Source organism: Pyrgilauda ruficollis, unplaced genomic scaffold (genome assembly GCF_017590135.1).
Source record: "Pyrgilauda ruficollis isolate IOZ18807 unplaced genomic scaffold, ASM1759013v1 scaffold85, whole genome shotgun sequence".
Taxonomy (NCBI): Eukaryota; Metazoa; Chordata; class Aves; order Passeriformes; family Passeridae; genus Pyrgilauda; species Pyrgilauda ruficollis.
Genome location: NW_024530488.1, coordinates 264,468 through 289,546, shown reverse-complemented (window position 1 = coordinate 289,546; position 25,079 = coordinate 264,468). Strand labels below are relative to the sequence as shown.

The following is a 25,079-nucleotide window of genomic DNA, read 5'->3' as shown; positions in this document are numbered from 1 at the left end:
ACATGAGTAAAACATCTTCAAAGGTGCCCTGGCAGAGCCCTTTCTCTGGTCACAGGATCAATTAGGTTGGAAAACACCTCTGAGACCAAGTCCAGCCTTTGACTGATCTCCACCATGTCAACTAGACCATGGTGCTGAGTGACACATCCAGTCTCTTCAGGGACAGTGACTCCACCACCCCCTCAGCAGCCCATTCCAATGTCTAATCCCCTGTTCTGTGAAGAACCTCTTCCTAATGTCCAGCCTAAATCTCCCCTGGTACAGCTCGAGGCCATTTTCTCTTGTCCTGTTGCTGTTTTCCTGGGAGAAGGGGCTGACTCCCACCTGGCTACAGCCTGTCAGGGAGCTGTAGAGAGTGACAAGATCATCCCTGAGCCTCCTTTTCTCCAGGCTAAACACCCCCATCTCCCTCAGCCACTCCTCGAAGGACTCCTGCTCCAGACTCTTCACCACATCCCTTACCCTTGTCTGGACACGCTCTGTCACCCGCTGTCCTCCCTGAATTGAGGCGACCAGAACTGGACACAGCCTCTGGAGGGCCTGTGGGAAACCCTGGGTGTTCCCGCCGGGTTTCCCTCAGCGATCCGGCTGGACATCCCTGGACATTCCCGGACATTGCCGGACATCCCTGGACATTGCCGGACATCACTGGACATCCCTGGACATCCCCGGACATCCCTGGACATTCCCGGACATTGCCGGACATCCCTGGACATTGCCGGACATCATTGGATATCCCCGGACATCCCTGGACATCCCCGGACATCCCTGGACATCGCCGAACATCCCCGAGCGCTCCGGCCCCGCGCACCGCGTTCCCATTGGCTGGCTCGGAGTCGCCAACGCCCCCGCGCTAACCAATCAGCGCTCGCCGCGCCTCTCCCGCCCCTCCGGGGAGCGGCCGGGGCGGGGCCGGGGCGCGCGGGGGGCGGGGCCGCGGCTCGCGGGCTCCTCTTAAACCCCGCGCATCGTCCGCGCCTTCATCTCCCTCCTCAGCATCATCATCATCATCATCTTCCTCATCTTCCTCATCCTCACCCTCACCCTCCTCACAGGCACCATCCCACCGTCCCCACAGCGGCGGTGTCCTCGGCAGCGTCCGGATCGCGCGGGTGAGGTGGCGCCCGCAGCGGAGGGCAGGGCGGGGGCGCGCATCCCGCTGGCCGCAGGTTGCATCATCCGCGGGAGCGGGGTGCGGGGGTGAGAGCTGGGGGGGCCGTGCCCCGCATCCCAGAGGGCATGGGGGATGGATGGAGGGCTGCGGGCTGCCCGCAGAGGCTGTGGGGTCCCGCCGGGTGAGGATGTTCCAGAACCGTCTGCGTGCGCTCCCGTGCCATGTGCTCCGGGATGGCTGTGCTGGCGCAGGGAGCCCGGACCAGCTGCCGCCCTGTGGTGCCTTCCAGCCTGACCCGTTCTGAGGTTCTGTGCTGGGCTTCTCTCTGTGTTTTGCAGTGCAGGGAGGAGGCGGCTGGGGCAGGGGCGGCCCGGAGCCGCCCCGGGCGCTGCTGGCTCCGCTGCGGTGCCCGGACGGGCCCGAGGGTGCCTGCGAGCGCCTCCTCCGAGCCCGCAGCAGAGATGGGCTCTCTGCTTTTCCTGAGTTCACAAGATGACTTTGTGCCTTTTGGGTCTCTCTCGGGGTTTGGCGGCGGCTCTCCAGCGGCCCTTGGCTCGCTGCCCATTGTTCCCGGTGCCATGAGGTTCTCCTGCAAGGTGTCTTTGGCGAGTCTGGCTGATGCACTGGACCGTGGAGCTTATTTTTTACATTTCATTTCGTATATCACCCCTCCCCAGTTGCGGGGGATCTGAACTTGAGTAGGACTGAGGGAGCTGTTCAGTAGCCGTGTTATTATAATAATGCTCCCGGTGTCTTGGGGCAGCCGTAACTTGAGAGGGGAGTGAGTGATTCCTCTGTTCCTGGTTGAGTGTCCCGTCCCGTCTGTATCCCTGCACTCCCAAAGCCTTTGACCACAGAGGTTTTGGAGCGCAGGGCCCCGTTCCAGCAGAGTTGCTCACTCTGTTCACCCTTGCCAGGAGTTTGTTTGCTGATTTGAGGCGGAGAGCTCCCAACGCTTGCGCTGTGGAAAGGCGGAAAAACACCGAGCGTGGAGGCAGGGGGACGTGGGGATCCTGTGTGGGAGAGGAAAGGTTTTTCCTGGGAAGCTGGGACCTGCTCAGAACCTGCTGCTTCTCTTCTGCTCAGATCGTCACTGATGGAGTGTGCTGGGTGCCAGTGCACGCCCAGTACTGGGGCGTTTGCACTTGGGATCCTTTTCCAGCCCAGCTGGTGGCCCTGGGTGCCCTGCCGTGCCCTCTGTGTGAGCACCCAGCCTCCCTGAAGCCAGAGCCACCTTCTGACGAGGCGGTGGCATCCAGGGGCAGCAGTGACCCATGTCCTGGAGAGTGCAGGCTCAGGGACTCACCGAGCTGGCGCTGGCAGCAGGGCAGCCTGCCAGGGTGGCTGGCATGGGCTGGCCCCTGGCTACTGGCCTGAGTGACCACGGGAACCAGGCACACAGCACTGCCGTGCTCCTGGCTGCTCTGGGATCCTGCTAAAAGCTCCACAGGTGCAGCCAGAGTGATGGCAGCTGGTCTTTCCCACAAAAGATGCATCCGCCAAAAGCTGCCTTCCTGCCCAGCTCTCTGCCAGCCTTTATCAGAGCTCCCGGGGCTGGCAAAACTTGCGCAGGAGGCGGCATAATGCTGGGGAAGGGTGCTGTGCTTCTGCCTGTCTTACAGAGCTGGTCAAAAACTGAGAGCAGCTCCCTCCTTTTGTCCTGCTGGGCTACTTGTTTAATCTCTGAGCATCTGTCACCCTGCCTGGAATGCTCCTCTCCCTGTGCTTGGTGAGCTGGGCAGATGAAGGGCACTGCTGCAGTGTTGGTCCATCTCTGTGTGCTCAGGAGGGGGAACTAGAAGCAGGGAAAGAAATGCTGAAAGCTTCTGACTGCAGCAGGTAAAAACACAGATGAAGCATTCTGTTCTCTCTGATGCTGCTGGGCTCCTGAAGAGATCAGTCTTCGCTCAGAAGATTTGTCACATGAGTCCAGGCAGGGTGAACTCAGGAAATGGAGCTGTCAGACACCTGTGGGAGGGCTGCAGGCACAGCTTCCCCTCTCTGGGGGCGCAGCAAACTGAACACTCCCCTCCTCTCCCTGCCTGCTTTCTAGAATAACAATTGTCACAGCACTGGAAGTTGCTTTGCTGCCAGAGTTTAATCTTTGCAGTGTTACAGAGGTGAGGGCATTAAAGAACTGCCTCTTCCAGAAAGTTCTGAGTGTGCCAGACTGGCGTTTGAAGAGTGATCATTGAGAGGATGTGCATGTGTTCACCTGCTCTGTAGGAGAAAATAAAAACAGGACTTGGGATTCTTGAAGGATCTCTTCCTAGAGCCAGATGTTAATTCATTGCCCTGTCACTTCAGAGCACTTGATATCTCCTGGCACAGGAGGGATGGCCGCTCCTGAGGAGCACACACACACTCACAGAAAAACCACAGCAGCAAAACAACCCAAATGTTTCACTTTCTGCTAATTCTGCTCAGCTCTGGTGTTTCACAGGCTGGGTGGGTGCTGCTGCATCTGGTTACCTACAGAGATACCCTGTGGTGCTCCGGCTGAGCACAACAACTGTTCTGCACTGGTTTATTTGTACCTGCTTCACATCATCAAGTTTCCCTTTCTCAGGCTGCAGCAGGGTGGAATTCTGTCTCTCATCCCTGCCTGAGCAGTCCCCCTGGGCCATCCCTGTGGTTCAGCTCTCACAGCTGCCTGTCACAGTGCTCCAGGCCAGGCTCACTTGGCTGCTGCACAGGGGATGTTTAAACAGTGCAGTGCATTAGTGCTGATATCACACACTGTGCACAGCCTGGAAACTGCAGCTCCTGACTCAGCTGTGCCCCGAGTTCAGCTCAGGCTGCTCAGGATTTCACTCACACTGGCTCTCAGTCCTGTTCTTCAGGAGCTGAGAAACAGTTCAGGTCTTGGCTTCCCTGTGGAGATGGACCCAGGGGTGTGAGCCTTGCCCGTGAGACTTTCTGGATCTCATCCCTCTGTCCCACTCCCCTTTGTGACTTAGGTTTAAGTGGCTTTGTAAATTCTCCTTCTGATTAATTTTTTTTTTTTTTTTTGCCATGTGTGCCATATTCTGCAGATATAATGGCAGGAGCTAGTCAGGCTTTTCTACCCACACCCCCAGCTGGTTATGGGAGTGTTCCCCTTGACAGGAAAATTAAATTCAGGCTGACAGAATTTTTTTTTTCCCTAAAGATGAGCAGCTCTTCCTGCAGCTTATCCCCCTTGGCCTCTGCTGAGCAGTGTTCAGCTGCAGCTACAGAAGCAGAGTTGCCATCCTCCTGTCCTGCTTCCCCAGAAAACAAATGTTATTTTGGGCCTGTAGGGAGGATCAGGGTGGGGATTTGGATATCCCAGACCATGTCTGACCCCATTTTGCTGAAGTTGTGTCACCTAGGGCTGTAAGAAATTAATTTTGTTGCTTAAGGTTAGTGTTGTTGAGAGGATTTTTAGCTTTTTGTCTCTCTCCTCATTTTTGTTCTGAATTGAAGCCCCATTATTGAAGCTTTGATCAAACATCAAGAATTGCCATTATGAAAATATGAAAGAATCTCACAGCTTGAGTGCATTAAATACAGCTTTTTCTCAGTTTCTGCTGTTCAGTAAACAATGGGAGTTGCTGTTAGTAAATTATTAATTTTTTTGCCTTACAGTAAAGGAAATTAGATGCTATTGCTTTGCCCAGTCCAAAAGGCAGCTTTTTGAGAGCCACATTAATTTCTTTCCTGCAGTCAATACAAAGAACAAATACTGTAAACCTCTTAATTTTTTTTTTTTTTTTTTACTGCAATGAGTTTCTTCTTCTTTCATCTCAGTTTTTGGACACTCTTGAAAGACACTGAGAGCTGGTGTTTCAAGGCTTTCAAAGGTCTTCTGCTCTTATTTTATGGTAACTTGGAAACAGAACAAAATTTTCACTTTCCTGTTTCTAAACCCTTGCTGCTTTTCACCTGCATTTTGAAATGATTTGACCCTTTGGCAGCAAGGCCCCTTTTTAGCTGGACTTTGTCAACATTGTCAGTGTTACCTGTGGCACAGGCAGCCACTGTCTGTGTCCAGGGTTTCGTGCCAGCTCTCTGAGGGACCATGTGCCTCATAGGAGACCTTGAAATTCCTCCTGTATTTTTCCTTTCCCAAAAAAACCCCCACTGATACTGTGAACTGTGAACCTGAGTATCCTAGAAAGAGAAATGGGGGCTGGGTTTCACTCTGGAACTGGGAGTAAGCTGATTTCTGGTAGCAAAGACAGGTTGGTGCTGTATTTTGTGTGTTTGTGGGAACTTTGCTTTTTTAGACTGGTGTCTCTCATTCTAACCCTGGTCAGTAGTCTGTGGCAGGTTACAATCCATCTGTGGCAGGTTACAATCCATCTGTGGCAGGTTACAATCCATCTTGGCTCTTGGGCATGCATTAACTGATTAAATAGAATTGTATCATTTTGGTGGCACGGAAATCTTTCTGTCTTGAAGGAAAATTATTTCAAGTCTTAGTCTGGAAAGCTGATTTTTTAATTTTTTTTTCCCTAGAGGAGAGCAGTTTAAATGCTTTAGGCATTGGAGTGCCCAAGGCAGCAGTGGTTAGTGGCCTGTGTTAACTTCCAGGATCAAATACCAAAGGTCACTGATGCTGTGATCCAGATTTTTTTCCATTTTTCTCACCAGACAATCAACACTGTGAGATCTTAAATATTGTGTGCATCTGCCAGGAGGATGAGGCCAGGGACCCTTTCCAGCAAAATTCAGTAATGGAAAGAGCTGAACCTTGCTGTAAAACAGTGATGAAGAAAACAAATATTAAGGGAAAAAAGCCTCATGCTTTCCAGGATTTCAGCCAGATTTTTGTCCTTAGTTGATAGGAAGCAGCCAGGCTGTGTGAACAACTGGTAGGAGAAATGAAGTTACTATTTTGTATTTACTAATTTCTGGAGCTAAAAGCTGCTAGAAGCATGAGGTGTTTGCTGTGTGTGTTTATGCAGCATCACTGAAGCTGTGCATGCAACACTAATTAATTTTGAGTAGGAACTTGTGAGATTTTGCTCTGCTTGAGGGTGGAAAGGTCTCTGTTCCTGGGTAAAGTTTTTTCCAAAGTTATGTACAGGGTCTTCTGGGGACAGCACCATGAAGCCCTTTCACCCTTTGTGTCTCTAGGACTGTATTTCCTGTGAACTGAAGTATTTCCTATTACTTTTTGTGGCTTTCAAGCTCCTGGAGTTGCAGAAGGTCTGATAAAAGATGTTTTGTGCTTACTGTGGAGGACAAGGGCAGAGGGAAGATTGAGTAATGCAGGAGGGACAGGGTCAGGGCACCCTCCATCAATCCTGCACAACACCTCTGCTGCATGATTTATTTTTAATCCTGTTTGTAGAAGTCACCTTCAATTTGTTTTGCAGCTTCTTCTTTTTTTTTTTTCCCCTATGAAAAAGATGTGTGTTTTGCCCCTGTGAGAGTTTCCTGATAGTTTGGTCTTTTTTTTTTTTTCTTCTAACTTGTATGATCTGCAGCTTTGAAGAGGATTCCAGTCTTGTGACCCACAGCAGTCGTTCTTCTGAAGAAAATCCAGTTTCCTGTGCCACCACCCCCACCAAAAACCATGGAGAAGTTTGTATCAGAAAGGCCTGTTCCTGTCTCTAAGGTACTCACAGGTCTTTGGGGAATACTCTTTGTCCATCTTTCCATCACCAGGGTTTGGGAGAACAGTCAGAGATCCAGCCAATGTGTCCAGTGTGTCTTGTTGTATTGTCCAGCTTCTGGGACTTATTTCTTAATCAGGCTAAGCAATATTTCTTATCAAGACAATTTATTTATTTTTATATATATATATATATATAGGTATAAAAAATACTGCCTAAATTAACTGGTTTGTTCCTTACTTGTTATGTCTAAAGGCTGGCTTTCCAAAATGTTGTTTCAGATCATAAAATCTGTTGAAATAAAGAGTTTTTGAAGCAGAAGCCGGGAATAATGCTGGGAGTACTGGAGGGAAAGTGCAGGCTGAACAAGGGCAGAAATTTCCATTTTTACCAGAAGCTCTTTGGCTGGAGAACTTTCCAGGGAAGGGCCAAGCCCAAGAGGTTTCAAGGCCAGGTTGGATGGGGCTCTGAGCTGGAGGAAGGTGCTGGTGAAACCTTTCTGGAAGTGTTTCAGATCATAAAATCTTGAAATAAAGAGTTTTTGAAGCAGAAGCCCAAGAGAGCTCTGGAAAGTTCTGCATTTCCACACACACACCAGGCTCTGAGCTGGAGGAAGGTGCTGGTGAAACCTTTCTGGAAGAGTTCTCTGTGACCACTTGGTGACTAATCAGCCGTGCAGAGTTTTCTAATTAGTCACCAAGCAGTCTCACTGTGTTCCAGTCTGCTTGGAATGGGGAGGTTTTATTTCAGAGAGTTTAGGTGTGGGTGTACATGAGAGTAGTCCTGGTTTTTTGTGTCTGTGCAGGCTGGTTACAGTGAGCCATGGGTGTTTAAATTATCTTTGTGGTGTTTAAATTATCACTGTGGTGAACCTTTGCTCCCAAACTTGCAGTGCAGGTTCTGGTGTTGGTGATAAGGATTTGGCAAATCAAGATGAAGCTGAAACACTTCCCCATCCTCACAGCACTATGGAAACATCAACTCCTTTTTTTATTATTTTTTTCCTTTTCTCTTCCTTCTCCATCCTCCAAGAATGAAATCCCTACTCTTCCTTCCCAGAAGAAGCCAGATACAAACTCATGCCCTCATGCACCTGCCAAATATTTGATCTCTGGTGGGGTGGACACTGGGAACTGCAAGGCCAATGAGAAGGAGAGGCAGTGGATCCGCCCTGATACACCCAGCAAATGCACCTGGAAGCTTGGGAAGCCCCTCTCTGCCTCCCCCCATCATCATGCCACCCTGTAAGTGTTGCCTTATTTGCTGATTTTCAGCACAAACCCAGCTCTGATTAATCCATGTTTTGGATCAAGGACTTGATGTTGTGAATTTGTATGCAATGGATATTCCTTTGAACTAAAATAGTTGGAATAACCAGTGTGATAAAGGAGACATAAAAAGCAATAAATGCTGTGTGGTTGCTGTGGGACCCTGCTGTGAATACACTGACTTTGTTTGTGTTTGTACCAGGCCAGAGCCTCCGAAGATCCTGCCAAGCATCCTGAATAAAGTTGGCAATACACCTTTGGTGCGGATCAACAAGATTGGGAAGCACTTTGGGCTCAAGTGTGAACTCTGTGAGTCGCTGCAGGCAGAGAACAAACTAACAAACATTGTTCCAGAAACTTGGGTGGGTCGTTGGGGATAGTAGTGTCATATAACCTAGCCACAGGAGTGGAGGTAATGGTGCGGAAAAATTCCTGGTTTTCCTTGGCAAATTTTCTGGGTTTTAGGATTTGGTCATCTAAAACATCTTTCAGTTTGTACCTCATGAGAACGAGTCCTGCAGCTTTTCCATTTCTGTAGAAAATGCTACATGTTCTTAGTAGAAAATAATTTTTTAAATTTAAAGAAGTTGTGTGAAGTTTTTGACTGCTTCTCCTATTCAGAGTATTCATCAGTGTGTGCAAAAGGCAGCTCTGCAGTTATCAGTAAAGGTCACTGAAAATGATTAAAGGGGTGACACTGTCAGTGGATGGATTTTTTTTGTTTGGTTGGGATTTTTAACCCAGCCATACTGTAGATACTGACTCTGATCAGAGAAAGGTGGTGAAGGAATTAATGCTGGGAGTTCTGGAGTGAAAGTGCAGGCTGAGCACGGGGAGAAACTTCAGTTTGATCAGAACTTTTTTGGCTGGGGAACTTACCAGGAAAGAGGAAGGGGCAAAGAAGGCAAGGGGGAAGGGGCAAGACCAGGCTTTAAGGCCAGGCTGGATGGGGCTTGGAGCAACCTGTTCTGGTGGAAGGTGTCCCTGCCCAGGGCAGGGGCTGGAGCTGGCTGGGCTCTGGAATGCCTTGCAGCCCTGCTGGTTGTGTGTTTGCAGTGGCCAAGTGTGAGTTCTTCAACGCCGGCGGCAGCGTGAAGGACCGCATCAGCCTCAGGATGGTGGAGGATGCTGAGAAGGCTGGGATCCTGAAACCTGGGGACACCATCATAGAGCCAACCTCTGGGAACACAGGTGGGGCATGGAGAGACTGAGGAAAGTGTGGGGGAAATGCTGTGGTGGTTTTCCTGGAAGAGGCAGGTTTGAGATCGCAGCCTGTGCAGGGAGGAAAGGGAATCTCTTCCTGCCTGCCTGGTGCAGGGAGCAGTGCCTCTTCCACCTCACACCAGGAGCAGTTCTGAGCTGTCCTCTGCTGGCCAGAGCAGATGGGAAGGAGTTCTGCTAAACTGCAGAGCCTCTTTGATTTAAGGAAAGGAAGTGCTAGGCCAGACTCATAAGAGTCTTAAGGAATTCAAGTCTGACTGAAATTATTGTGGAAAAAAGCACTCCTAAAACTGGTGTTCATGCCTTGTGCAGGCTGCCCCAGAGCAGAGGCTGGACAGAGAGTGAATCTGGATCTTCCTGTTCTTTCAGTTGGGGAAGTCCCATGGTTCCTCTGCCAGGTTTGAGGAACAGCCCTTTCCATGCTGGTGCAGGTGAGATGGGAGATGAGCTGCATCCTTACAGCACTGCCTGACAGAGCCCCTGCATGCCTGGATTGTCAGCAGATTCCACCTGGGTCCACATTTCCTCCTTGGAGGGCTGGAGGAAGGAACAATACCCTTGGGGCAGGGGCCAGGGCAGAGCATTGATGATCTGAGCAGTCTGGAGTTAACTCTGGGCTCCTGTGTCAAAGTTGTTGTAATTGTGTTAAGCTGGTCTACTCATGGAGAGTCAAACACACCTGGAATATTCTCCCTGGAGTCAAATATAAAATGCATAATATAGTTAAATAGAAATAGTTAAATATCTAATGTATTGCCTCCTCTGAGGAGTTCATGGGGTGAGCTACGAGCTGCCCTCCTGCCTGATGTGCTCAGGAGAGGTTCTGGTCCTGCTTCTAAACTCCTCCCTGGACTTCCCCCCACTGCTGCTTTCTGACAGACACAGAGCAGGCAGGTTTTGTTCTGTCTGATCTGTGAGCAGCTCCCCAGGCTGCAGCAGAAAACTGGGAAGTCACATCTGTTGCTGTTGGCTCAGCAGCTCTGGGGGGGATCAGGGGATTCTGGGGACATTCAGGGCAGCTGAAGCCTTTGTGAGTGTGGCTGTAGCTCCTGCCTGAACCGTGGCCTGGAGTGGAAAATATCCTTGTGTGTTGCATTCCTCCAGTATCCAAGGTCTTCAAGGTCTTACCATGACACCCCTCTCTCTGGGTCAGTACCTGATAAATGAGTCTACTTTCCACAGAATCCAAAAGGGCAGAACTGAAGGAGATGCAGGGCAATTACTTCAGAAAGCTGATTTTTTTTTGCCACATAAGAGCAAAGACCAGGGCACACAGTAACCTGAGAGAATTGTTTTTTGCTCTCTACTGCTCAGAGCTACTGGGTGTGTTGAACATGAGAGCTAATGTGTTGTATTTTTATCCTCTCTGCATCCCAGTTCTCCCTCAGCCAAAGTCCTGTTTTGATGTTTGCTGCATTTCCAGGTCAGTAGCAGAAAGTACAAAGTACTAGAGTTCAGGTCTCAAAATCCTTTCTTCATCACAGACCATAAGGAAGATCTGGATGACTTCAGCCTTTGGCTTTAATGAAGCTGCTGCTGTCTTATTTATTTGTGTATTTGGGCATCCATATTTATCTATAATATACTGAGAAAACTTTCCCTTCCCAATATATTAAACACTACTTGAGTTGTTTGAGGTGTGAGTTATGCTTCTCTTACAGGAACAATTAAAGATTATTAGGGTGGGGGTTTTTTCTCCCACACAAAAGCAGAGGCAGCTTTGAACAAGCAAGTCTCTGTGTAGGGTGAGCTGCATGTGCTGGTGCCCAGAGGAGCAGGGGAGTGCAGCCTGACCTCTCACACCTCTCAGCCAACCTGATCAGCTCAGCCTGTCCAGCAGAGGTGATCTGAGAGCAGGTGTAAGCCTCTCTTCCACAGGGACAGCACTTCTGAGCCCAGCCCTCAGGTGAGCAGGCAGGAGTCAGGCTGGAGGCAGAGACATTCAGAGCAGAAATTAGATGTCTGTCTCCAGCAGCCAGGGTGCTTCACTGTGGTAGCAAGCTGACACAGTGTATTAGAACCTCCATCACCAACAGCATCTAAATAGTGTATTTTTAGACAGGACTTAGTTTCAGCACATTGCAAATGGGGATTTATGCAGCAGTGAGTCAAGAGAGGCTCTCCGGACCTTTTGGAGAATCAAAGTGATTCGTCTTGTTTCCTCCAGCTTAAAGCACATTCCTTTCCCAAATTACTTCTGGAAAAATGAAGTGGGTGGGACAGGAGGAAGGTGATGTGCATGTGGTAAAGCCAGCAGTTTGCACAAGCCAAGTTCCCCCACCCTTGCCTAAACTTTCTCTGGGCTGTGAACCTCAAACAAGCATCAGCATCTGTGAACACAACAGGCAGAAGCATTCACTTTGCCACCCCTCTGGAGACACTCTGGTGGAAATGTGATGAAAGGCAGGGCGTGCCAAAGCTGGCACTGTGGGTTTTGTGCTCTGCTGCTGCTCACTGAGTGCTCTGCTTGCCTTTGCTTGCTTGCAGGGATCGGGCTGGCCCTGGCGGCGGCAGTGAAGGGTTACCGCTGCATCATCGTCATGCCAGAGAAAATGAGCATGGAGAAGGTCAGAGCTGCCTCTGTCTGCAAGAATTTAAAGATAAACATGTTTGCACTCGTAGAGCTCCTGCTGCTGGGGCTTCAGTAACAAAGGTGCAGGCTCCTGGCCAGGGCAAACTCTGCTGAGGCGCTGTTGCCAGTGCCCAGGGCAATCCAGGCTGGCTGGCCGTGGATAGAAAATGTCTTTAAGACCCATCCCCACAGCACTGCCACTTTGAAAACTCCCATAATTGCTTTAAATACAGACAACCTGAGGTTTGCCTGGAACATTGAAGTGGTTACCTGTGCCCCAGGTGAGCTGTCCCTCGCTGAGCAGAGGGTGAAGGAAGACAGTGCTGAAGATTTCAATATCCTGCAAATATTCTGGCCTTGGGGCTGAGTGTGAAGGGAGCCTGTCGAGGGTGTTTTGGGGTTTTGTCACCACCTTTATTTGCTGCAGGTGGATGTCCTGAGAGCTCTGGGTGCTGAGATTGTGAGGACCCCAACTACAGCCAGATTTGATTCTCCTGAATCTCACGTGGGAGTGGCCTGGAGGTTGAAGAATGAAATCCCCAATGCACACATTCTGGACCAGGTGAGAGCCAAGCTGGCAGAGGTGCAGGTGTAGCATGGAGGAGGCTCTGGGGTGTTCTGGGTTGTCTGTTCAACACTCTCCATGTGTGTGTGGAGGAGAAGATGCCCCAAATCTGGACTGGGGCTGAGCAGTCACCACGTTGTAGGAAAGGAAGTTTTTACAGTCACTAGAGAGCAGCAATGAGCTGGCGTTTGTCAGAAGTACACCACTTACTGTGTCTATTTCCAGTGAGCTGGCAATCCTCTGAGGAAGAATGGACCCAGGGGTCATGTTGCTAGGAGTGCTGTCCTACAGACAAGACTGATTTTGGCATGGGAGGATGCTGGCACCTTCGGACTGCACTTAAATTAGGTCACTTAGGAGGCCTAGCTCCAGATAATACACACTGCAACGTTCTGCAGAGAGCATGTTTAGGTGTGATGGAGTTTGGGGATTGTTTGAAATGTTTTTGAACTCGCTCAAAATGTGATTTTTGTACTTCTGATCTGTTTTATGGCTGATGTGCCTTTCAATTTAGTACCGCAATGCCAGCAACCCCCTGACCCACTACGACACCACAGCTGAGGAGATCCTGCAGCAGTGTGATGGTAGGTCTGCTCTACTGCTAAACCCCTTCCAGAAGCCCCTGGTAGTGCCCTGTTCTTATGTGCTTGGAGAAGGAGCCCTCAGATGAGAAAAGCATGGATTTTGATAAAGCAAACCCCATACACGTGCTGTGTGTCATTAGAGAGTTACTTTATTTCAGTAGTCATAGTAATGATATTTTTTCATTAAAGAAGACTTCTTTGTTTTTTAGACTTCTCTGCCTGTGAACTGGAAGAGAAAGCAGTGGTGTTTAAGTTACCTTAAAAAAAAAAAAACCTCCATAGGTAGACTGGTATGGAATAGGGTCATTCTTTGATCACAAATAGAGAAATAGGTGTTTTAACATTCCCAGAGCAAATACTCCAATACACTGGAAGCATCTTCACTTAGGAGTGAAGACGTGTGCTCCTTGGTGTGCTCCTCAGGAGCACGAGCTGCTCTGTGTCACAGCTGTCACCAGCAGGAGCCTGTGGCTCTGCACGGCTCTCTGCAGTGCTGGCTCTGGGCAGCTGAGCCCCAGGAGGGGCTGAGCTGGGGCAGCAGAGCTTCAGCTGGGCTTGTTCCTCAGCTCAGGAGCTGGTTTGGGAGCTGTTGGAGACATTCCCTGTGATGCTGCAGCCACGTGGGCATTTCCATAGGGCACAGAAGGGAGTCCTAAGAAGGCTCCAGACCTGCCTTATTAAACAGTGCAGTTTCTGACTGGACCTTCTGATAAGAAAATCAGCAATTAAATTCATTCACATAAAGGTGAAGACCACGTGGAAGGTTCTCCTCCTTCCTAAAACTCTGGCTGTTCACAGGATTTGCCTTGTCTTTTTGTGACAAACTTGGAGTTAAACTGAGTGCACTTTTACAAGCTGCCATCCCACAAACTGAGAGTCCAGATGAGTTCCACATTTAGGCTTCCTGTTTCTGTTTACTTCCCCTTACAGCCCAGGCACTGTTCAGTTACCTCTGCTTGGTGAGGTGTTATTCTCTTGGCTGCTAAGCAATTGATTTTGTGTGTGAATTGGTGACCTTTTAAAATTTTTTTTTTTTTTTTTTAATTAACAAACATGTCATGTGGATGCACCAGAGAAGCTGTAGGTGGTGACACAGGCATGCACTATCATATCCACACTCACTCTGAGTGCTAGTGACCAAAACAGCCTTTTTCATATGAAAATGTGGGAGTAGTTGTGTTAACACTTCTCTCCAGGGATGCCTATCCCATGCTCTTGGCACTCAGTTAATTAACAAACATAATGGGCTGCTCAGTTTAACTCAGAGAATGAGTTATCTGTATCAGCAGATAGAGCCACAGGAAAACTGCAGCTGTCAGCTCTGTGGGCCACATCCAGCTGTGTCCAAAGTGCCACAGATTGGTGCCTTGCCAGGCCTCTGGTGGACATTTCAAAACCCTTGCTGGAGAAAATGATGCTTGAGCAATGCACTTTCAAGGCAGGTCTCACCACAGAGAGTCCTACCCTGCCCTTTTCAGCCACTTTGTGCATTTTTTGCTGAGGAAAGTCCATCCTTAGGAGTGAGCTTTCAATCCATCCTTCTGCTGGAGAGTTCACACTTCTCTCCCACACCCTTAAACAGGAAAGGTGGACATGGTGGTGGCCACGGCTGGCACAGGAGGGACCATCACTGGCATCTCCAGGAAGCTGAAGGAGAAGTGTCCAGGCTGCAAAGTGAGTGAGAACCCCACTGCTTTTGTCTCTAGTGTCTCCTCAAACTGCTCCCCTTGGCACATCCCACTCCTGTAAGCTGCCCTGGGGAAGCTCTTGGGTGTTCTCAGTTACAAGGTGGTTCTGGCTGCAGAGAGGGTTTCAGAGTGTCTGGAATCATCGTGCTCTGGTCCCACAGGTGACCAGAGCTCAGGTTTGGCTCAGCAGATGAACACTGACCCTCAGATCCCTCCATGGGGTGCCTGGGAATTTTCCTTCTCTGGAAGTTTCTTCTTCTGCTGCTGTGCTCTGCAGCCTTGGGTTTCCTCCCTGGCTGTGCCTTCCCCAGCTGCTCTGGAGCTGCTGAGGGTTTGCCCCATGGAATTGTCTCTGCACACACCAACCTGTGTGTTTTCCTGTGTGATGTGTGAGATTTCCTCACAGAACTCAGGATTCCTGCTTCAGTCACGAGAATTTTCCTACACAGGCAGGGAGTGGTAAAGAAAATAAAACTGATCTGCTTGCACTTGGCACAAAAGGAGTTGCCTGTAACAATGCCTGGCATGTGAATGAGGACAACCTTGTCTCAGGGAAACCGTGTTTTCTGGTTAAACCAAGCAAAACCCATGTGTAGAACAAGTGGTGCCATCAGCCTGAGGAGGTGGGCTGGGTTTCCAAAGGCCAGAAGCAGCAAAGCCTTTTGCTCCCAGGGGAGGTGAATGGTGCCAGGAGGAAATGAACAGCAGAGCAGGCTGGCTGTGTGCCACCAGCAGCTGTGACAAGGCCAGTGCTCACAGGGGCTGTGCTCTCCAAAGCTGTGTGTCTTGGTGGCCTGAGTGGAAACTGCCTCTCCAGATTATAGGTGTGGATCCTGAAGGCTCCATCCTTGCTGAACCAGAAGAACTGAACAAGACTGACAAGACAATGTATGAAGTGGAAGGAATTGGATATGATTTTGTCCCCACAGTGTTGGATAGATCTGTAAGTCACATTGCTGGGTTTACTGCCCTTTGCCCTCTGCTGGGATGCAGGACTGAGGTTAAAGGCAGAGGAAAACTTGGGGAAGGATTTCTTTGAGCTGAAATGGAAGCAGACAGAACTATTCCTGATCTTTGCATCAGCATAAAAAGCCCTTGAAAGCCTTCTGAACTGGCCACATTAGTTTTACAATGCCAGGTCAAAATGCTGTGAGTAGATAAGATTTTCCTACAACACACACTTACTGTTATGCTTAAAAAAAACCCAAAACACACCCAAAAAAACCAGTCATGAAACACACACAATAAAAATAAAACAGACACACAGCAAAGAACACCAACTTACCAATCACAAAAAACCCACAAAACAACAAAACCAAACCTTCCAGCAGAGCATCCCAGCCCCTCCTGGACAAAGTGGTTAAGGCTGTCCTGAGCAGAGCCTGTGTCCCTGGTTTGCCTTCCAGGAGGGGAGGAAGCTGATGCTGTCTGAGGCTGACTCACAGCAGCCTGCTCTCACAGAAGGGTTCCAGTAAGGAGCCTTTTGTGCTGATGTGATCATCTTACCTTGGCAAAAAACCCCACTTGGCAGTTGGAGGAGGATGGAAACCCCGGGCTCAGTAGGGCAGCTGTTCCCTCAAAGAGCCAGGGCTGAATCCACACTGGTTGTGCAGTTCCCCTGTCCCTCCCCAGCTAAACAGAGCCTTGTTTCTGTCTCCTGCCCCTCCCCAGGCAGTGGACCAGTGGTACAAGAGCAATGATGAGGAGTCCTTTGCCTTGGCACGGATGATGATCCGCGAGGAGGGGCTGCTGTGTGGTAAGAGCAGGCAGGAGCCCTCTGCCTTCCTCTGAGCAGCCTGTGGGAGGCTGAAGCACATCAGAGACCTCCTTCCACTTCAGATCTTGTCTTCCTCGCTCTGGGCTCCTCTGTTCTGTCTGCTCCTCCCTTCTGATGGCTCTGATGTGGTGTTTTGATGGTTTTGGCCCTGCTGTGTGTTCTGGCAGGGGGCAGCTCGGGCAGTGCCATGTCTGTGGCTGTGAAGGCAGCCAAGGAGCTGAAGGAGGGTCAGCGCTGTGTTGTCATCTGCCCTGACTCCATCAGGAACTACATGTAAGGACCTGCTGCTTTTCTTCTCTGGGAGAGGGGTGAGGGAGTCCCTCAGACCTTGGAACACCCAGTTATCCCAGCAAGGAATGTATTCGGGGCACAAGTTCTGAGATGTCTAAAAGGGGTCTGGCATGGAGCAGGGAGGATCTTTTCCCCTTTAAATCTCTGATTTCAGTAGATAATCACCACTGGTTAGCATTTCTCACAGCAAAGGCCTTGCTTTCACTGTGTTGTTTGTGGGGATCACTGTGGTTATCCCATTCCTGGAAGGGTTCCTGTGCCCACAGCAGGATCCAGTCCTGCAGCAGCAGCAGCCACACTCAGGGTGAGTTTGCAGGTGGAAACGTCAGGGCTTTGAGCTGTGCTGAGAACTTTTTCTCCAATCACATTGAAACATACCCCAAAACATGGTATTTTTAGCTGAGTTTCCTCACCCATGTTGCTTCCAGCTCAATATTAGACAGACAGAAGCTGCAGACAAGACACATCCCCATTCCAGGCCGTGTCTCTATAATATTGCAAGGGGCTGATGCAGTTGGAGCTTTGTTTCCTGTGGGATTCCTTTTTGTCCCCATGAGTATTTCTTCTCCATGTCCCTGGCTGCTAAGCTTGGATGGCCAATGAGGTCCTATTTCCAATTTCACTTTATCTGTTGGTGGCAGGGAGGTGTGAACAGTTGTCTCTGTTTGCTGTCAGATGTTCAACCCCTGCTAATGAGCTTTTCACTTCCTGGTGCTCTGCAGGTCCAAATTCTTGAGTGACAAATGGATGATTCAGAAAGGGTTCATGAAAGAAGAAGACCTTGGCAACAAACCCTGGTAAGCCAGTCAGATCCGTTTGGATTTCCATCAGTCTATTCAATCGAGCTCATGGCAGCTGCTAATTTAAAGTTCATTTCAAATTACACTTCTCCTTTGATTTAGCTGATCTTCCATGCTATTGTCTTGGTGTACAATTGCAGCTATTAATCAAATCTGCTTTAATTAGTTGACGTCCTTCCTTGAGCTGTATGGCAGCAGAAAAAAATGTGGTATTTAATGATTGGTTTTTTAAATGAAAAGTGTTACATCTGGAATTTAAAAAAGCAAAGAAAACATGCAAAGAATCTTTCCAAAATCAGAGTTCTTGAGTGCAAAGCACTGCAGGTCCACACAGCTAGAAGGGAATCTTCCTAAATTGTTGCCTATAATGACTGTAAACACAGATAGGTCTTTGAGTAGGAGTGCAAAATTTTCTGTATGAGGGATAAATAAAGAAATCAGTGGGAGATCAGTGCTCTCCACTGACTATCTGTAATTATAGAAAGCAGATGAAATGAGGAAAAGTGTTTTGATTTTCAAGCCTTCTCACACTTCAGAGACTCTGTGATGTTGGGAATAACACCTGAGAGCCCTGAAGCTTTATTGACTCTGGCTGAATCCTGACTCTCCCTTGCAGCCTTTTGTCATTCCTGTGCTGCTGGAGGCCACTGTGCATCAAGGGCTGCTTCTGTGTTCTCCATTAAACTTGGGTTTGTTTTTCACTCCCTCCCCAGGTGGTGGAACATCAGCATTCAGGAGCTGAGCCTCTGTGCCCCCCTGACTGTGCTTCCAACTGTTACCTGTGCAAAGACTGTGGAAATTCTCCGGGAGAAGGGATTCGACCAGGTACCAGTTGTTGATGAATCTGGGTATGTCCACATATATCACTCTTCATCCATTTGTATCACTCCCCTCACCAGGTCCTCAGGGATTCTTTTAAATGCTTGCTGGAAATACAATGTCTTCTCACCCATCCTTTTTCATTTATTAACACAGTTCAGAAGTGTTGCCTTGAACACGCCAGTGCTGGGCTTTGTGTTTTCATGCCAGGATTGTCCTGCCCTTCACATGATTCTAATGATTATTATGATATAATTACTCATTGTGTCTCTGCAGGATAATATATTTTCTTTTAATAATACCAGTTGAACTTAAAAAAGCAAAAATTCCTGTTTAAAACAACCAACCCCAAAGGTGCCCATGTCTGTCAGAGCTTTCTTCGGCGCACTGTGTTACTGTGCAGTGCTGCAGTGACCCCCATAAACCATGGAATGTTCCTTATCACCCTTCAGCCCTCCTGCAGACAGGCTGAGTATTGAGGAGTTGCTCAATTGTGCTGACCTGAAGGATGAATTCTTGTAGATCCTCACAGGGAGAAGGGAAATGACCCCAGCTGGGGTGAGCTTGTCTCTGGCTGTCACACCTTTCAAAAGGACAGAGGAGAGTGTGAAAAAGTGAAGCAGTTTGTGCTTTCCAAAAGCTCTCTGAGGTTGCAGGTAGCTCTCTCCAGCTGCAAGGAGCAGAGATGAAAAGGTCCTGGTGCTCAGAAGGACCTGCAGCACTTTGCTGCCTTGTGTGTGAGTCTCCAGCACCTCTGAGAGCTGTGCTCTGTCTCCTGCAGACACACAGAATCCAAGTGTACCATCAATAATCCTGCATTATTACCATGAAGTAGCTGAACTCACTCCTCCAGGCTGGCTGGGAGTGGATGCTTTTTTTCTACAGGAACACCTGAGGCTTTTGTGTTGTTTATCCCTGTCTTGTCTCTCCTTCCTCAGGGTGATTCTGGGCATGGTTACCCTGGGTAACATGCTTTCCTCACTGCTTGCTGGAAAAGTTAAGCCTTCTGATGAGGTTAGAAAAGTAATCTACAAGCAATTTCAACAGGTAGGCAGGTGTATTCTGCAGCTCCTGGTTGCAAGTACTCAAGTAGGTGTGCTAACACTGCACAGGCTGGGTGAGGTTCACCTGGGGCCATGCCAGCAGCTTTTACTGAGCACAGAATTTCCTTTTGAAAACATGGAATGTTTGACTTAGTTTCCACCAGGATTTAAGTTCCAGCACTGTCCCAAAGTGGATTGAGTGCTGTGTTCTGGAAGTGTGTTTAATGCTTCTGTTCAACCCGTGAGCCACCCGAGGGTGCTGGTTCTTTATGGACAAATGTGAATTTATTTTTTCCTCCCCAGACAGATAATCCAGCATCATGGGGAAATGTGGTGCGTAACACAACTGCCTAGTTCATGTTATCCCTCCCTTGCACACTTTGAGACTTTCTGGGGCTGGTGGTGTGGGATGGTTTTCTGGATGCTTTTCTGGGGCTGCTCTGGTGTTGGCTGCCTCAGCCAATTCTCTGCACTTCTGAGGTTGTGGCTCCTGCCATGGGCAGCTTGATGGCTTCTTTAGTAAAGAACAGCTTAACCATTTGTTTTCCCTTTATCTCTGGTGTTTTCTTGGTGGAGGTTGGAAGGGGAGTGATACAAGCTGTGGTACTGCTGACATGTTAACAAAAAATGGTTATTTTCCATTTGAATTGATGGGTGAGTGGAGAAACATGGTGGAATGCACATAACCTCAGAAGTGTTGTGGATTTTGCTTCTCTTGCCACTTTAGTCAAGCTGATTTGGCTTGTTTATGAGTGAAACTGGGACAATGAATCACCTGTGTCACCAAAATCACTTCTGATATCCTACATGGCTGCATCAAATAAGAGGCCTAGCCTGCAAGCCAGAGCAAAGGTACATTTTGGAAAGATGGGTGTTTTGGCTTTTTTAGGTTGCTCAGAGAGGTTGTGGATTTCCCATCCCTGGAAGTGTTCAAGGCCAGGCTGGATGGGGCTCTGAGCAACCTGGGATAGTGGGAGGTGTCCCTGTCTATGGCAGAGGAGCTGGATGATCCTAAAGGTCCCTTCCACCCCACACCATTCTGTGATTTTATAACATGAGCAGCCTGCTTTGGTAGGATCACCTCAATTATTTTATGATAATCTCTTAGAATGGAAGCAGAATGGTTAGAGCTTTTTTTGGAAGTCCCTGGTACAGTTGTGCTCTGTGGATGTGAAACACCACTCACAGGATAATTTAACAACCCAAAGAAGTGCTAGTGGAGGGAGGAGTGTCCTTGTGGAGCCAGATGTTAGTTCCAGTGGTTTGGCTTCCCAGTCATGTGTAGTGTAGTGCTCACTGCCTAGAGACTTAGTAAACTTAAAAACAAAGCCTAAATGTGGGAAAACATGTGGGCAAAATGTTTAAGAACCTTGAATGAACAGGTGAAAACTCTGTGTGGGTTCTGTTAAATTTCCACTGAGCATCTCCAGGCATGTTTGTGCCTTCATGGTTGTCCCAGTGCTGCCAAGGGGCTGCTTGTCCTGGTTATCTGTAGCCTGCCCCAGTCCCTGAAGACAGATTTGGGACTGATGGGTGACTCCATGTGGCAGATTTCCCACCTCCTTCCTTTCCTGGCCCCCAAGTTTGAGGATTGGTTCCTATAGCAGGTCTCTTTAAGCATGGGCTGCTGGGAATCCTCTGACTCCCAGCATGGAGACAGAGCTCTGTGCTCCATTGCAGCCTAACTGTTCATGCTGTGGCATTTATTTCTCACACAGAGGTCTTTTGAACCTGCAGTGCAAGACTCTTCTTTGCTGTGAATTCCTTTAATAAAAGGATGTCAGGTGGTGTGTGCTGGGGAGAGTCACCTGGTTAATGGAGCTGCTGCTTCATCTGTTAACTCCTGTTTGAACAGTTTTAGGCATTTTTTTAAATGATTGCAGCAGGTGATTGCTGAAGTGTTTTGGAAATATCTGTATTTTTTCAGAGTTGACACAGGGTGGTTTCTTCTTGAGTCTTAGCAAAGTTGAACTTCACAAAGGAAATGAATTATTAAATCTCAGTTCCTTGGTTTGCACCCAAATCCTGTGTTAGCTGAGCAATCTTTCACTCTTTTTTTCTTTTATTAATACCAGTTGAACTTAAAAAAAGGTTTTGTTTTTGGCTTCTTTTGGCTTTTCTGCCTTTGCAGATCATATTCACTTCCACAATTATTTGCAACTGATTCATTCACTTTTTCAGTCTTTTTAGACTAAAATCACCAAATATAAAGACTTTTATGATCACTTCTTTTGTTGAGACACATGGAACACTTGACCTTCTTTGATTATTAGCACTTTTCAGTTCTTCATTAAATTCATTATGTTTACAGAACCAGAAGGAATAACTTCATGTAGTGCTTACTGATTTTTTTTTGAAATTTGTAACAAAGAAAACTGATCCTTTAAGTTGGCCTTGATTTGTTGGTGTTTTCCAGTGCTTCAGGTGGGAGCAGAACACAAATGCTGATGTATTGATTTTAGTTCTGTATGAAGTACATGGGGATTATTGACTGCTAAACACAGAAAGGACTGTTTTATTCAGGTTCTGCAACTCTCTCCTCAGATTAACCTGAAAGACAACTTGGGGAAACTCTCTCACATCCTGGAAATAGACCACTTTGCTCTGGTGGTTCATGAACAAATCCAATGTGAGTACAAAGTGCTGCACCTTGTGAGAGCAAATCTTTGAGTGCTGGCAAGCAGCAAGTGAGAGTGTGAATGTGTAAAGTGAGCTCTGAAGAAGCAAAATCCTCATTCTGTGTCTAAATTTTTGCTACTAAGCCTAATTTCCATCCCTGGAGGTGTTCAAGGCCAGGCTGGATGGGGCTTGGAGCAACCTGGTCTAGTGGAAGGTGCCCCTGCTTGTGGCAGGGGTGGAACAAGATGATTTTAAGGTCCCTTCCAACCCAAACCTTTCTAGGATTAGTAAGACTAAATAAATCTTCAAATCTCAGGTATATCACTCTTATATGTGAATAATATTTTGTCCTGTTTAATCTTCCTAATAGCAGACAACTTTGCAAAGTTAGAAACACTGAGAAATGAGACTGAAAACAATATTAAGTCATGCCAGATAAATTTAGCTTCTCAACTGTAACTGCAAAAAGAAAAGCCATCCAATTTGGGGTTGTTCTTGATAATCTCCATAAGGATGTGTTCTTGGCTCTGAGCTGGCCTTTTATAAACCTGGAGTCTCACTGGAAGCTTGCAGTGAAACAGAGATTGAGTGAACAAAAAGCCCAGGACAGTCCAGCTGGCTGAAAAAACTGAGTATAGAAGTAGATTAAACATCTCAGTACAGACTTTTGATCTCAGACAGACTTTAGGAACTGGAATTTAGACAACTGATAAAGGGCCAGAGGTCATGTGGCTCACAAAGAGAAAATCACTTGAACCTGTGCTGTCAATGCAGCAAAGATTAAAAGGTTAGTACATTATTTGGCTATAAATGGGGTATTGTGATTTTTATACTGATTGTGTGACTGACAGGGCTGCAGGAAGATGGTTGTGTCCCATTTCCTCCTCAAAATGTAGTTCCATTGGGCCATTCAAGTGGCCCCTGGTTCCAGTGGGGTAATGCCACTTGCAGCTGTTTCATGTAATTAATGTTTGAGGAAAATACACTTTATAACAGGGCCCTTGGTTGGAATTTTTGTGTCAAGAAAAATAAATCCACTGGATCCTTATCCTTCCTTCCATAAAGTTTCAGTGTCCCTTTTGATGAGGAGCCTTTCTGAGCTGAAAATCCTTGCCATTGCTCTGTGACTCTTGGCCAAAGTTGCCTTTGTGTTCCCCTCTATGTGCCAGGATCACCCAACATCTCCAGGCTGGTGGAGCTGGGATGGCTCAGCCCCCCATTTTACAAACACTAAAACCAAGCGGGGTGGGGGGGGTGTGTTTGTGCCTCCTGGAGCCAGAACTGCCTTTTTTTCCATGCAGATCACACGGATGGCTCCTCCAGCAAGCGGCAGATGGTGTTTGGCATCGTGACAGCCATCGACCTCCTCAACTTCGTGACCGCACGCGAGCGGGAGAGGAAATCCAACTAAAGCCAAGCAGCAGCCTGGAGCCTCCTCAGCATTCTGCAGTCTCAAACAAACAATCAGGTTCATGTCTTAAGTAAAATGTTTTTTTTTTTCTTTTTTTTTGTTGGTTTTTTTTTGGTTGTGGTTTTTTTTTTTTTCCTTTTTTTTTAATACTGAAAAGAAGCATCCTCGTGTCAGCTATCCAGCCAAGGTGTCTTGCTGTATTGCCCAGTTTCTGGGACCTTGTTTCTTAATCAGGCTAAGCAATATTTCTTATCAAGACAATTTTTTTTTTTACCTATATATATACATGTATGTATGTGTAAAAAATGCTGCCTAAATTAACTGGGTTTTTTTTTCCTCACTTGTTATGTCTAAAGGCTGGCTTTCCAAAATGTGGTTTCAGGATTTTAAAATGTGTTGAAATAAAGAGTTACTGAAGAAGAGACCCAAGAGAGCTCTGGAAAGTTCTGGGGATTTTTTCTCCCCCCTGTTTAAGGATGTTAAGTTATATATTACCTGTTGGAGACAAAATTGGGACTGGGGCATGGGGAGAAGAAGGGACGGTTTCCCTTTTTTATAGCATCATTGTAAAACAAGAAAAAATCCTCAGGGCTGAAGCTGAGACTTGCTCTGCTCTGAGGAGAAGCTGGTTTGAGTGGAAGCTTGGCAGTGAAGTGACAAACTTCAGCCAGTGACACTGCTTCACACAGTGTACCAGCTTTCCCTGCCATGACAGACCTATTTTTTTTTCCCCAGTGGTATCTTGATAAGTAAGCACAAGTAGAAAGATTTAAAAAGGTAAGATCAAGCATCTTGCCTGAAGATTTTTTAAAATTCATGCTGTTTCATCTGTTACCTTCCTCTTCCCTCCCCATTTATCCCAGAGTGCTTTTTTTGTGCCTTTTTCAGGAGAGCCAAAGATAATCTGTCAGGAGCTGTGAACTCTTCCCAGTCTTGTTCAGTTGCTCCTTCCCTCTAGTGCCTTATTCCAGGAGAAAAGCCCTGCATTGGCCACCCCTTCAGATCAGGGCTATTGCTGAGGGCAAGTGACCCATCCTTACCTTAAACTCTGGTTTGCCATTTAATTCATACACTTCTTTAAGATTTAAGACAGTCTTTCCCAAGGCTCTGGGGAAAAAAAACCCAAAAAAATACTATAAATCTAAAAATGTACAACTTCAATAGCAACTGAAAGGTTCTAAAAGGTGGTTAATGTTTTTCTGCCATTGTAGTTGTCACTGCTGCTAGATTTTGGCATTACTTGGAATATTTACTTTACTGGCTTTTATCTGATTTTTTCCCTCCATTTTCCATCTGACCTTTGCTGACAGCAGCAGGGAGGGAGGTGTTTGAGTAGCTGAGGTTTGTCCTTTTCCCTTGTCAAACCTGACCTGACTGAATTCAGCAAGAAATATGAAAATGGTAGAAGGAGGTTCCCAAAGCTGCTTTTCAGAGCAGCACAAGAAGGGAGTCAAAGGTGGGGCAGCAAATTAGTCAGTTATGAAGAAGTGTAAAGATTTGAATCTGTTTTTCTGGTTCACTATTCATACATTAATCCCTGTAGTGCCATGAAAACTGGCAGTGTTGTGGACTGAGGCATAGGGGGTGGTTAGAAATAGTGGGGGACAGGGCATGGGAGTCTAAAGCATCCCAAGTAAGCCAGAGGATCCAAAGAAATTCATCTGCTCCCTGGGGTTTGCTAGGAACAGGAGCTGTCTCCTGCTCTGCACTGGCACAGGGAGG

General features: G+C 47.6%; 1 protein-coding gene across 1 annotated transcript; it reads left to right on the top strand.

The window, feature by feature from the left end:
• Positions 1–973: 973 nt before the first annotated feature.
• LOC121364531 (cystathionine beta-synthase-like protein) lies at positions 974–23,443 on the top strand. Its single transcript, XM_041487892.1, has 17 exons — positions 974–1,112; positions 6,571–6,701; positions 7,732–7,943; positions 8,170–8,276; positions 9,024–9,158; positions 11,676–11,755; positions 12,188–12,322; positions 12,840–12,909; positions 14,492–14,583; positions 15,415–15,540; positions 16,269–16,353; positions 16,542–16,647; positions 17,388–17,462; positions 18,179–18,313; positions 19,223–19,331; positions 21,872–21,956; positions 23,248–23,443. Exons 2-17 carry the CDS (start codon positions 6,660–6,662, stop codon positions 23,355–23,357), a joined length of 1,704 nt encoding a protein of 567 aa, XP_041343826.1. The 5' UTR covers positions 974–1,112; positions 6,571–6,659; the 3' UTR covers positions 23,358–23,443.
• Positions 23,444–25,079: the final 1,636 nt, after the last annotated feature.

Bases quoted from the DNA above. Each gene is read 5' to 3' on its own strand.
- LOC121364531 (XM_041487892.1), top strand. From the start codon at position 6,660: ATGGAGAAGTTTGTATCAGAAAGGCCTGTTCCTGTCTCTAAG. The intron at 9,159-11,675 runs GTGGGGCATGGA...GCTTGCTTGCAG, and splicing joins GCCAACCTCTGGGAACACAG to GGATCGGGCTGGCCCTGGCG. The intron at 16,648-17,387 runs GTAAGGACCTGC...GGTGCTCTGCAG, and splicing joins GACTCCATCAGGAACTACAT to GTCCAAATTCTTGAGTGACA.